This window comes from Podarcis raffonei, chromosome 2 (genome assembly GCF_027172205.1).
Source record: "Podarcis raffonei isolate rPodRaf1 chromosome 2, rPodRaf1.pri, whole genome shotgun sequence".
Taxonomy (NCBI): Eukaryota; Metazoa; Chordata; class Lepidosauria; order Squamata; family Lacertidae; genus Podarcis; species Podarcis raffonei.
In genome coordinates this window covers 34,659,546-34,672,994 of record NC_070603.1, presented here as the reverse complement: position 1 = coordinate 34,672,994, position 13,449 = coordinate 34,659,546, and the positions used below count along the sequence as shown (strand labels likewise).

The 13,449-nt window shown below is 41.9% G+C and overlaps 1 protein-coding gene across 5 annotated transcripts in view; it reads left to right on the top strand.

Moving 5' to 3' along the window:
- Positions 1–6,977, top strand: part of FADS6 (fatty acid desaturase 6) — a 73,369-nt gene extending 66,392 nt beyond the window's left edge. For all 5 annotated transcript variants that reach the window (XM_053375835.1, XM_053375837.1, XM_053375834.1 and 2 more), the window contains 3 exons: positions 2,253–2,440; positions 3,698–3,877; positions 5,700–6,977. In XM_053375835.1, coding sequence (XP_053231810.1) covers positions 2,253–2,440; positions 3,698–3,877; positions 5,700–5,849 — 518 coding nt within the window. In that variant the 3' untranslated portion in view covers positions 5,850–6,977. The remainder of the gene's footprint in view (positions 1–2,252; positions 2,441–3,697; positions 3,878–5,699) is intronic.
- The last annotated feature ends 6,472 nt before the right edge of the window (positions 6,978–13,449 follow it).

Genomic DNA, 13,449 nt, shown 5'->3' with positions numbered 1-13,449 from the left:
AAGTATCTTCATGTAGAAGGTGATTTAAATCGAGATATTTTTGGTCATTGTATCTCACAGTATGTGTAGCATTTATTCTTTGCCTCAGAATACGAAGATGGGGAAGGACCAAAGATATGCTACTCTAGCAGTTCCAAACCTTTTTGGTATGGCAACCCGCCAATCGAAATTCACTTGGTGTGGTGTGACTCATCTTTTTACTGTCGCATGAGTTTTGGACCTTAGGTCTTTGGCAGCCATAGGTTTCATGCATTGTAACTGCAAGTTTGTGCTTATTTAATAACCAGTACATGAGGCATTGAAGCAAAAATGCACTTAATGCTTCTATCAATGTGCAATTATTTGTTGAAATATTTATAGTACTTACAAAGCAATTCGCTGTTTTTGTTTATGGGAATCTAAGAACACCAACCATTGGATCGCAGGCTATTGCAATATTGTTTTAAAAGCGTATAGTTTTACAAGCAGTACTAAAAATACTCATAGGTCAATATCATGAGAGAAATTATTCGATACGAAGTCTGTTTTGGCAAGTGCCAAAGTGGAATGGCTAAGCTTGAATTTTGCCTACCTGGGGTTTGTAAATGTGGGGACTGATGGCATAGACTCGGATCATTATTGATACATATCGTAAAAATATTATTTCTTATTTAGACTAAGCGAATTTCAGAGTGTCTTTGGCTTCACTGATCCTGGTAGCAGATCCGGTGACAGTTTGCCACAAGGTGCTCATACAGGGAGCAATTTTGAGTGACTATTACAGCTTGCCTGTGATGCACAGTCCCACACCTTGTGGTGAACCATCACCTTGTGGTGAACTGTCACTGGATCTGCTGCACAAAAGTGGTTTCCAAGCGTTAAAATGTAAGACTTGAGCATTTCAGATCCAAGTATCAACGCAGCAGCCCAGAGTGGCTGGGGAAACCCAGCCAGATGGGCGGGGGATAAATTATTTATTTATTATTAGCGTTACGTCAAGAAAACAAAGTGGTAGGAGGTATTCATCATACCAGTTAAAGATTAAAAGCAATAATTACGTTTGGTTTACTTTAGAAAGTCCATGACCCACAGGTTTCTCAACTCATGTTCCAGGGGTTCAGGTGTAGTATGCTAGTCTAATCCACTTCCATTAGACAAGCATATCCGTTTATCCAGTCCCACCTACTTAATTTGAATCAAGTGTGCTCACAGGCTGAGAAAGAGGCCTGTAGAACATAGTTCCAGCTATTTGAAGCAAGCAAACCGGCCATTCCACACATTAGAGGGGAGAAACCTGCCTCCACAGGGTTGCTAAGCCAGTCTCACCTGACCTCAAATACTCCTGACCTTAAATATTATGATCAGGCAGGCGGATCTTGAGTGCAGAATAAAACCATTCACCATATCCTACCAAAACTAGATTTACTGGGGAGTACCTTGATGCCACTCAACAAAATCCACACCTTTTCCTAGTTTTCAGTCAAATATTTAACAATACAGTGGTACCTCGGGTTCAGTACTTAATTCATTCTGGAGGTCCGTTCTTAACCTGAAACTGTTCTTAACCTGAAGCTAATGGGGCCTCCTGCTGCCACCGCACTGCCAGAGCACGATTTCTGTTCTCATCCTGAAGCAAAGTTCTTAACCTGAGGTAATATTTCTGGGTTAGCGGAGTCTGTAACCTGAAGCGTATGTAACCTGAGGCATATGTAACCCGAGATACCACTGTAATCTTGTGTGAAGTGAGGTATGTTTTATTTCTCTTTCGATTATAGTAAGTATTTCTAAATTTGCACCTACATAAGTGAGCAGAAGCTAATTCTGCACAGAACTGCATCTTCCATTGGCTACTTTTTTGGTGATGCGTTTTTCTGTGGGGAGGGGAGCCTAATCAAGCCACTGATCTTACCTGAACTATTTCCCCACTCTAAATTCTCTCCCCCCCCACAACACACACAGATGCTGTACCTATATTTTCCCCTGCCACAGAGCTCCCAAGAAGGAGGCCATTAGGGAAATGTGGTGAGGAAAAAGAGCTGAACACCCCCTCTCCTAACACCACTACTTGGCTATATAGAAATGCTTCAAAAATAGAATGACTGTTGCTGTAGTATTAGCAGGGAGAAGGATGAGGAATGGAGCCTTGCTGCAAACTGCCCCACATGAGACAGAGCTTCAGGTGCTGCTCAGAAATGTGCCTTCCCACCTATGGTGTAGCAGCTTAGGGAAAGAGCCCTGAGAGCTGCTACATTCACAGATTCTTGATTCCACAGGCTTGCTCAAAGAAGTTGAACTGAAGACGGCCATCCGGACGCTCTGTTGCATGTTTGTTGGTCTGTACTCCCATTACTGGCTGCTGATCAACATCTCAGGTTTCCAGTCCATGTGGTCCACTCTCAGTTGCATGCTGGTCACACGAGCTCTCCTTTCTCACCCTTACATCCATGTTAATATCTTCCAGGTAAATGCTACCAACTCTGTATCAAGGGCTCTCTTGCTGTTTAATTGATGGTCTCGCGGCAATAGGCCGTGTGATTCAAAACATCCAACATATTTGGCAAATGCTTTATTCTTTCCCACTGTTGACATGTTTAGGCTGCAATCCTACACACCCACACCCACACACATATATATGAGCTCCCACTGAACTCCGCAAAACCAGCTTCTGAATGGGGATGCACAGGACTGAGCTGTAAGTAGATTAAAAGATGGGATTCTGCAAAACCTGCAAAGGAAATGGAACAATGAAACATTGGTTGCATATTTAACTACACAAACACAAACACACATATAGAGATGCCTCACTAAAAGTATGCATTTTGGCTGCAATCCTGTGCACTCAATTAAGAATAAGTCCCACTCAAATATAATAAGTGTAATGTAGTTTATAAACAAACTCACTTCCAAGTATATATGATGCAATATTGCAAGTAAACATGGAATTAGGCTGCATAAATAAACTCACTTCCAAGTACACATGATGCAATATTGCAAGTAAACATGGAATTAGGCTGCATCAGATATTTGACAGCATCCATACTTGATGTGATCTTTTGTAAATAGATGGATGAATCTGTCCATTTAGGTTTCTTGCAGTTTCTCTTTTCCCCCATCTTAAGTTCAGTTCCCTACATTCCTACATTACTATTTACTTTGTTGAAAAGAAGTCCTCACAAAAAATAGAATGTTAGCATGCATTTCTCCTAATATACAGATTGTTGAATGAAATCTTGCTTGATGTACATGTTTTTGCAAGATTTCCCCTCCATACGTTAATAATAACTTTTTGCTATTAATCTCACTAATATATGCATTTTTATGCCACATTTTCCCTGAAAAGTGCATTATTTATAATTTTTTGTGATGCTAAGCTGTACAGTATTGCAGAATTTAGAGAAGTGTGAATTTGGAAGTCTTGTTTGCATTTCAGTTCACACGTTGTTTCAGAACATACAAATTCTAGGTTTATGTGAACTAAATCAAATTGATTCCCCATCCCTGCCTTTATGCAGGTAGTGAATTACTTAATGCAAAATTCTGGGTCTGTTCCATTTCTGAGTGAGTTACTGTTTCTCTACCATATAGTGGGGCTCACTGTGATGTATCTGGAAACATGCTTTATTGCTATTATTCAGATGCTTCCTTCTGCAGCTAAGCTTCCTCTCGAGCTCTTAGGAAGGATCAGCAGCAGCTAGCTCTTTGTGGTTTTGTCTCGTAGCATATTGGCCTGCCAATGTTCGCAGCTGACAAAAAGCCCAAACGGATTCACATGATGAGCTGCGGTGTTCTGAACCTGCCTCGAAATCCCCTGCTGGACTGGTCCTTTGGGCACTCGATCATCAGCTGCCACGTGGAGCATCATCTCTTCCCAGCACTTTCTGATAACATGTGCCTGAAGGTGCGAAGTTGGGTGGCGGATGGACGTGCTGGGTCTTTAGAAGGCAGGAGTGTCTATTGAATGTGGAATGAGTAAGGAGAAGGGGACATGTCTGGTGGTTTTAAGAAGGAAGTGAATTCATGTGAGGTCAAGGCCACAATATCTCTGGGGATAGAAGAAATTGCATTTATTCTATCCATTATAGGTTTCCTTACCCACTCCTCACCATAAGGAGGTTAAAACAATGCAGCCATCTAATTTTAAAATCAGATAAAAATATTTTTTATAAGCAACTAATACAATTTAAGGGACGCGGGTGGTGCTGTGGGTTAAACCACAGATCCTAGGACTTGCCGATCAGAAGGTCGGCGGTTCGAATCCCCGTGACGGGGTGAGCTCCCGTTGCTTGGTCCCTGCTTCTGCCAACCTAGCAGTTCGAAAGCACAAAGTGCAAGTAGATAAATAGGTACTGCTCTGGCGGGAAGGTAAACGGCATTTCCGTGCGCTGCTTTGGTTCGCCAGAAGCGGCTTAGTCATGCTGGCCACATGACCCGAAAGCTGTACGCTGGCTCCCCCGGCCAATAAAGCGAGATGAGCGCCACAACCCCAGAGTCGGCCACGACTGGACCTAATGGTCAGGGGTCCCTTTACCTTTAATACAATTTAAATAAGAAACCCATGCAGTTTAAATCGGAAGGCAGAGACAGGTATATTTTTACATTCTCGGCTATCAAAGACCAGGGTAAAGACAAGTGTCTTCTGCATCCAATGGAAACTGTACAGTGAAGATGCTGGACAAACCTTGGTGCCATGGGAATCCCACACTTTAGGGGCTGTCACAAGGAATGCTGGCTTCCAGGCCACCACCTCACATTAGTTTTGAGGGCAGCAGAAATACCAAGCACCCGCTTTCCCACCAATCTTAACAGTTGAGAGGGGTTGTAGGGAAGGATGTGGTTGTTAAGATACTTGGGGCCTGAGCCTTTAACTCAGGTCAACAGCAAAGAGTTTTGCTGGAGCTGGGGCTGCTTTGTGATGGAAGTGGAGGACACCCCCCCCCCAGCCACTTGCCAAATATCTGTGGCATGAGGACTGTTCCAGACACTCCAAGTGCCCCTGTTTTCCAGGGACAGTCCTGGATTTTCAGAAGCTGTCCCAGTTTCTGATTTGATCCTGAAATGTCCCACTTTTCCTTAGAGTGTTCCTATTTTCATCAGAGAAATATTGGCGGGTATGTTGTTTTGCGACCCCCAAGCCATCCAAAGGCAGCTCTGTATAGGGAAGTTTTTTAAATGTTTTATGATGTTTTTATATATGTTGGAAGCTACCTAGAGTGGCTGGGGCAACCCAGTCAGATGGGCAGGATATAAACATAATGATAATTATTATTGAATAAATATTCAATAAATTGAATATTTATTGACTAAGCAGCTTCTGGAAAACCAGAGCAGCACACAGAAACGCCGTTTACCTTCCCACTGGAGCGGTACCTATTTATCTACTTGCACTTCGACGTCCTTTCAAACTGCTAGGTTGGCAGGAGCAGGGACCGAGCAATGGGAGCTCACCCCGTCACAGGGATTCAAACCGCCACCCTTCCGACCGGCAAAGCCAAGGCTCAGTGGTTTAACCCACAGCACCACCTGCGTCCCTATTTATTGAATAGGATGTCCCTATTTTCATCAGAGAAATGTTGAAGGGCATGCTGTTTAACCTCACCCTTCTTTTGCTTCTGCAGCTGGCAAATGAGGGCCCAAGAGGGATTTAGTCTAGGGGCTATCCTAACTGCTGGAAATATTAGTAATCACTAGTAATGCTAATTAATGCTGCCTTTCCCCTTTAGATCAAGCCAATTGTTTCCCGGTACTTTAAAGAGAAGAAGTTGACATACAATGAGGATTCTTATTGGTCCCGCCTGAAGTTGTTCCTGGCCAAATATGAAGAACTGATGGTCCACGCGCCACCTATTTCTGAACTTGTTGGGATTCAGTGACAACTCTTCTAGGACACATAGCTGTTATAAACCTAAGGCAAGACTTCTCTTTCCCAGGATCAAGAAATTTAGAATTCAGATTAGGAACTGGATCAAGCTATCAAGGGGAACACCAGCATGTCTTTAATATCTTCCATATGGACAAGTAGATGACCTTTTGGATAAGAAACTGCATCTGCTCAGTGATGAGTCAAAGGGGAGATCAGTTGCTCCTATACAAGAGATATTTTTAATACTTTGACTCCCCTCCCCGCTCTCTTTTAATTTTGCACACCGACAACTTTGATGCATCCTTCCCATGAATTATAGAGTAGGGATGGTGAACCTGCAGACCCTCCAGTCAAGACATTGCTATATTAGAGTTTCCATCATCCCTGACCATGTTTGCTGGGGCTGATAAGAGTTATGTTTCAGCAACAAATGGAGAGCCACAGGTTTGCCACTCCTGCTGTAAGGGCTGATTCATGCGTTATTTCCCCCGCTGCCCCTTAAACAGATGTAACGTTCATGCCAGGAAACACTTGCACACAGCAAGATGGTTAAGTGGTGTTCCCCCGCACGACTTTGGTGTATGGCTCAGATCAGACTGATGCTGATTTATGAATCCACAATAGAGGAAATTTCATACTGCTTTCCATTCATTACAGCAGACATGAAATGTGTGGAGGTTCTGTCTGCAAGGGGGAAAGTAATACATGAAAGATCAAGTTGACTCCTGTCCCAGTGCAGACAGGATAACTCAGGGACTTTGTTAAACTTTGTTAAACTTAGCTAAATCACTTAAGTCAAGCCTCCAATCTAGGACAATTGAAAAGGTGATACTTCTCTATGGAATGATTGATGGGCCTTGAAGGCAAATTTCCAGAACTGCCAAAATGGAAGTTACCTCTGCAAATGATGACAGCCCATAAGCCAGGGCAACACAACCACCTTGGGTGGTAGACTTCTTAACAAGAATGATGTTGGGGGGGAAGCCTATATTAAAGACTGCTGCTGTGGAAATTATTATGCAATGCGGGGGGGGGGAGGTAGGAAGAAAATGAATTCTTATATTACCTCCCCCTCCCCCTAAAATTTCCTGTGATGGAGAACTTGCGTTCTTGAGATAAAACTGGTAATGCAATTTTACATCTGTGCCTTGCCTAATTTATTTTCTTTTGAAAGAATGTGGAGCATCACCAGGGGTGTAGGAAGGAGGGGGCGGGTCACCCCGGGTGCCACTCTGGGAGGGGTGACAAGATGGCCCCTGCCTCCCCCCAGCTGTAGAGAGGCCAAGGGTGCATGCAGTCCGTATGGGCGCCGCTCACGCGGCATCCATCTGGGCTGCTGCTCACATGTGCTGTCCATACGGGATGCTATCACACATGAGTGGCATCCCATATGGACTGTGCAAGCGTGGGATGCCGCACATCCGCAGTCCGTATGGGCTGCGCCGCCCCTGTATTCTGTAGTACTCAACACTCATTCCCACTTAAACAGGGGTGCCAACTTGAATAAAATATTGGGGGGGGCAGGTAAGGCCTGCCCTGCATAATTGATCAAATGACATGGTGCACATGCATCATTTGGATGTCAATTGCCCATCAACTCTCAAATATTTTATTGGGGGGTGCAAAGACCCCCAGCCCCTAGGAGTTGGCTCCTATGCACTTAAATTTGTAACAAAGCCATCACAGAAAAGACAAAGCCTCCCCTCTTTAGAATGATTTCCCCCTGCCTTAACTATAGTTGAATATTACATGAATACCATTACAAACCATGTTCTTCTGAAAACCATGGTTTGAAATCATGCTTTATTAGGGGAAGCTGGCTTGCATCAACCTTGGATTGGTGAACACGTTCTGTGAAATTATAGTTAATGGCAGGAAGACAAAGGAAGAGAAGAAGAAGATCACTTTTAAGCAAATAGGAGCCTGATGCCTGCTCTCACTCTCTTAGGCAAGAGATCAGCAACACAGTAGCTGTGCCGGACCAAGATAACAAATTCATTTTGCTCTGAATATTCATTTCAATTCAGCTAGTTCCCGAAACTGTTATTCTTTGGCCTTAGTGGGTATCAAATGGAATACTAATTGTAGAGTATGTATCACTTGAACTTACCTAGTGCAAAATAGACCAAATTTGAAGTTCTTTCTATACTGCAAGTTTTATTATGAAAGTCATTGTTGTCGCTTATGAACAAATGACCCCCCCATCCAAATAGCAAGAATATAAACCCCCCAACAACATATCAAGCTTGTAATACAATTCCTTAATGACTGATACATAAGCACAAGTCAGACATGATGCCAAGTCATGGTTAAGGAATCCTAACTACAACATTTCTATTCTGTGATATCTGAAATGGCCAACCATAGTTATAGCTATCACCGCACTTCCAGAGCTCCTACACGATGGAGGATAAGAGTGGAATGTAAAAAGGTGAGATCTGAAAGGGTGGAATATAAGATAATACAAGAAGTCACTGATAATGGTTCACCTGTCTTATGTCTGGAAGCTCAGAGTGATGTCTGTTTTGCAACTATCAATGTGCAATGTTTTCACTGTTGACCAGCAAATGAATCATGGCAAATTAAGCAGTATGCCACAAAAACAACAAGTTCTAGAAGTAGAAGATAAACCTGAATGTTCTTGGAAGCCAGGGATACAGAACCTGTGGCCCTTCAGATTTTGCTGGGACTCCAGCTCCCATTATCCCTAATCAGCAAAGCCCAGGGATGGTGGGTCAGGGATGGTGGGAGTCACACTCCAACAAATGTCTGAAAGGTCATTTGTTGGCCTTTTGTTATCCTGATTTTTAAAAAATCTGAGTATTCATCACAATATTTTCAAAACAATACATTTACTTCAACTTTTACTTAATAGCCACCAACTGAAACTAAGGCTTTATCATTTCAGAGTAGAAGCAAGCACTGCGTAGGGAATAATCCTGAACTGGCTGACAAGGGTGGATTTTGCTGGTCTAATTTCCCATCCATTCCTCTCTATTTGTTCATTAAGGGCTTGATTAATCATCATGATGAATTTCCTCCGTGGTTTACGAAGACCATAGTGCCCCCCAATCCAATGGCAGCAAAATTAAGGGGCAAGGGGGGGGGAGAGGAGGATTAAACTGAGATTTATTTCGATACCATTTCAGATTGTGTGAAGAGGTTAATCCCAATGCCACATGCTGCTGGCATAATTACAGCTCAGTTCAGAAACAATCATGTTTGACAAGCTCTGATCTTGTTCAGAATAAAGCTTAACTATACAGTTCATATACACAGTGGTTGCTATTGCAGTAAAATATTGACAGCATGCAGGTGAAGTTTTTAAGCAAAATTTGCTTGCTACTGAAAATAATGCCTCTCTCTATAGTCTCACCACACAGAGATTAGCAGTGCGATCCTATGCATGTCCACTCATAATCCCATTCAAACCAGTGGAGTTTAACCACAGGTAAGTATGCATCAGATTGCATACTTAGCCAACATCTGCAGGTTGAATGGGGATCCAAGGGGCTTGCTCATAATTAATTTGCTATCATAAAGGAGTTTACAAAATTGGGTACAGAGTGGATAAAATGGGTGAAATAAATATTCTCTCATGCTTTGAGAATGGGGCAGCCATTCAATGAAGCTGATTGGCAATAAGCTCGCAGATGACAGGATAAAATGCTTCACACAATGCACATATATTAACTTGTGGAATTTACTACCACAAAATGTGATGGTAGCTGCTGGTTTGGAAGCCGCCTTGAACTGGATTAGGCACATTTGTGAAAGCTAAGTCTACCAATGGCTATAAGCCATGGTATTAACTATCATAGGACCCAGCATTCAAAACAGATCGCTTAAAAAATCAGCTAGTCCCTCTCACTTCAGGAGAATTGTCTCAGGCCAGCAGGAAATTCAGAAAGTATCTTATTCAGTGCTTGTTTGGATATATGTCAGAAGAACTGCCATTGTAGAGGGTTGATATCATGCACCTATAAATGTAATGTTTACGAACGACTCTGATGACTAAAGTGATTTGGAGTCAGGGTGGAAAGACTCTAAATGGATAATAAACCTTCAGCTTCATATGCTGTTTAAATGACTACCAGACACAGAGAACAAACAGGAGAAGACTATGCTCTTGGTGCTTTGCTTGTAAGGCCCCAGAATATTCCAACTGGCTGTTTCACGAAACAAGAGGCTGGTCTAGACAGAAATGGTTTAGATTTAAGAGCTGGAAAAGCTGCAGAGAAAGAGCAGCCAAAATTATCAGGGGAGCAAGAGCAACACCCCAGACGAAAGGTTACAAACATTTTCAGCTTTTTAGTTTACCAAAAATAGGATATAATCTAGGATAGTACAGTTGGTAGAGCATGAGACTCTTAATCTCAGGGTTGTGGGTTTGAGCCCCACCTTGGTAAAAAATAAATAAATCCTGCATTGTAGGGGGTTGGGCTAGATGACCCACATGGTCCCTTCCATCTCTGATTCTACTGAGTAAGGGAGGACATTACAAGAAGTTTATAGAACAATGGTGTGGGGGAAGTGGGTAAGTTTTTCTCCCTCTTTAATAATACAGTGGTACCTCGGGTTACATACGCTTCAGGTTACAGACTCTGCTAACCCAGAAATAGTACCTTGGGTTAAGAACTTTACCTCAGGATGAGAACAGAAATCGTGCTCCGGCGGCAGCGGGAGGCCCCATTAGCTAAAGTGGTGCTTCAGGTTAAGAACAGTTTCAGGTTAAGAACGGACCTCCGGAACGAATTAAGTTCTTAACCCGAGGTACCACTGTGCCAAAACTTGGGGGTCATCCAACAAAAGCTGAATCATGGGAGATCAGGACAAAGGACACACATCTTCACACAGTGCATGGCCGAACTGCAGAATATGCTGTCACAAGATCTGGCAATAGCCACAAACAGGGATGGCTTTAAAAAGGGTTTGGGGTTTTTTTACACATCAGTGGGAAAAGCTATCAATGGCTACTAGTCATGATGGCTCTGTATTATTACATCCCCTCCAAGTTCAGAGGCAGTAGATCTTGCTCATCCTCCTCAGGAAGCCACTACACGGGGCCATTTTGTGTTGCCCTTTATCCCAACTTCATGGAAACTCTTTTTATTGCAATATGTTACTGAGGAAGTGCCATGAAGGATTCAATACTAGACAACTGTGTACAGTGGTACCTCGGGTTAAGAACTTAATTCGTTCTGGAGGTCTTAACCCAAAACTGTTCTTAACCTGAAGAAGCACTTTAGCTAATGGGGCCTCCTGCTGCTGCCGCGCCGCCGGAGCACGATTTCTGTTCTCATCCTAAAGCAAAGTTCTTAACCTGAGGTACTATTTCTGGGTTAGCGGAGTCTGTAACCTGAAGCGTCTGTAACCTGAAGCGTATGTAACCCAAGGTACCACTGTATCAGTTTAGTGAGAAATCAGAACACACTAGAAATTATAAAGAATATAATTTTTGCATTATACTCAGTGTTGTAAAAACCCACATATTGTGGCATAACAAGTAGTGGATTGCAACAGCTTGTCTTGAAATAAACCTAGGTCATGTTTTTATGCTCTTCTTGGCTATTAAATTAAGGGAGAACAGACAGAACTAGCAACATTTGTGCTGGGGCACATTTCCTATCATTCATGCTGAAATCTTGAATAATTGGCAATTCTGCAGATCAATGACTTCAAGAGAAGATGAAAGGGAAAATATGGTCTATTTTAGGCAGATAAATATAGCCTTGTTTTTTCTTTCTGTGAGTGGCTTATCTAGCAGACCTTTTACGAAGTATTTATTTATGGCTTCAAGGTCTTTAATAAAAATAGACTTCTAAAGCCATGGTTTGTCCTGGGAACAAAAAATCCTTCAACATGTAACTGATGACCAAAAAGAAGAAAAAAAGAGGTAGCTGTGACTAAGGAAGCCAGATTTGGGGGCAGGACAGCAGCTATGTCAACTTGAATATATATATATATATATTTGTATTTGCATTTTATCTATTTGTTAACATTCTTATATTACATCGGTAAATGTTGTTATATTACATTACAGGACTTACTATAATTTCCAACATGTATACAAAAATTTTATATACCTAGAAAAAAATGAAACAAACAAACCAAAAAAAAAAAGAAAGAACAAAGAGAAAAAACAAAAACAAATGGCACAGTTAACAAATACCCTGAGAGGCAATTCAAAACAAAAATTTATGGAAAAGTGGGATAGATATAAAAGATATATTCAAAAATACAGTAAAGGTTTGTTATCTATGCTAGCATTTGATTGACGTTGGAGTGAGACTGAGTTGAGAAATAAGAATAAGAGCACATATTGATATAGGAATGTATTAGATAAAATGTAAAGAAATATACAATAATAAGAGTACATTCATTTGTAAAAAAGGAATATACAACAGGATAGACAAGAAGTCTAGTGTGTTGATATGTATATGATTTTGTCAACTTGAATATTGAGCGAATACTGCAGTATCACAGAGAATGCTACTACTTACTTGAAAGTAAATGGACTTCTTTCCAACTAAACATGCACGGAATCAGGCTGGATACCTCTTTGGAAACAACATGATTTACAGTACAAATGTAACCGTATGTACAACTGGGGGGTGGGGGCTTGGCCCTGCTGAACGAGCTGTGAAGAAAATTTCAAAGTAATAAATAGTATTCTGCTTTCCAAAGTACTGTTCCAGATGACTGTGGAACAGCAATGACTCAGATTAGCATCCATAAAGGGTTGTTGACCAGAAAAGATTCCAGCTGTATCTCGACCTTCAGTTTTACCATTAACATTTGACGTGCGGAGCTAGTGAGTCTATGGAAAAAGCAGTGTGTCAGACAAGGATGTGGGAGACCCAGCTTCAAATCCCTCGCTTGGCCATGAAACTCACTGAATAACCTTGAACCAACCACCATCTCCCAGTCTAAACTATCTCACAAGGATTTTATCAAGGTAAAATGAGGGATGAGAGAGAAACATCCATACCTCCTGAAGGCGGAATGGTGGAACAAAAATGTAATAAGTGTTTCCTGTTTGACATTATAAAGGTTATATAATGTTAAAAGTTTTATGAAACTGACTGTGATTGGACAGCATTTTGCACCCAATTCAGAAGGCACTACAGTGGTACCTCGGGTTACATACAGGTTAAGAACGGACCTCTGGAACGAATTAAGTACTTAACCCGAGGTACCCCTGTATTTAGTTTATATTACTAGACAAGTAACTCTTAGGGCTTGGCTTCCTCAGGTGTCACACCAAGGTCCTCTATCACACACAACAGTGATCCAGTCTAAACATTTCTTACGCCTGGCGGTTTCCCTTAGCAGCACACTTATCTAGCTAATGTTAAGGTAGAAAGCAATGGAAGAGGAAAGAGGCTGTATTAATCATTAACTAGCCAGAGGGACTTCTTGGTAGTGGCGCCCGCCCTGTGGGACCCCCCTCCCATCAGATGTCAAGAAGATAAGTAACTATACAACCTTTTGAAGACATCTGAAGGCAGCCCTGTATAGGGAAGTTTTTTACGTTTGATGTTTTTGTATGCAGTGGTACCTCAGGTTAAGTACTTAATTCGTTCCGGAGGTCTGTTCTTAACCTGAAA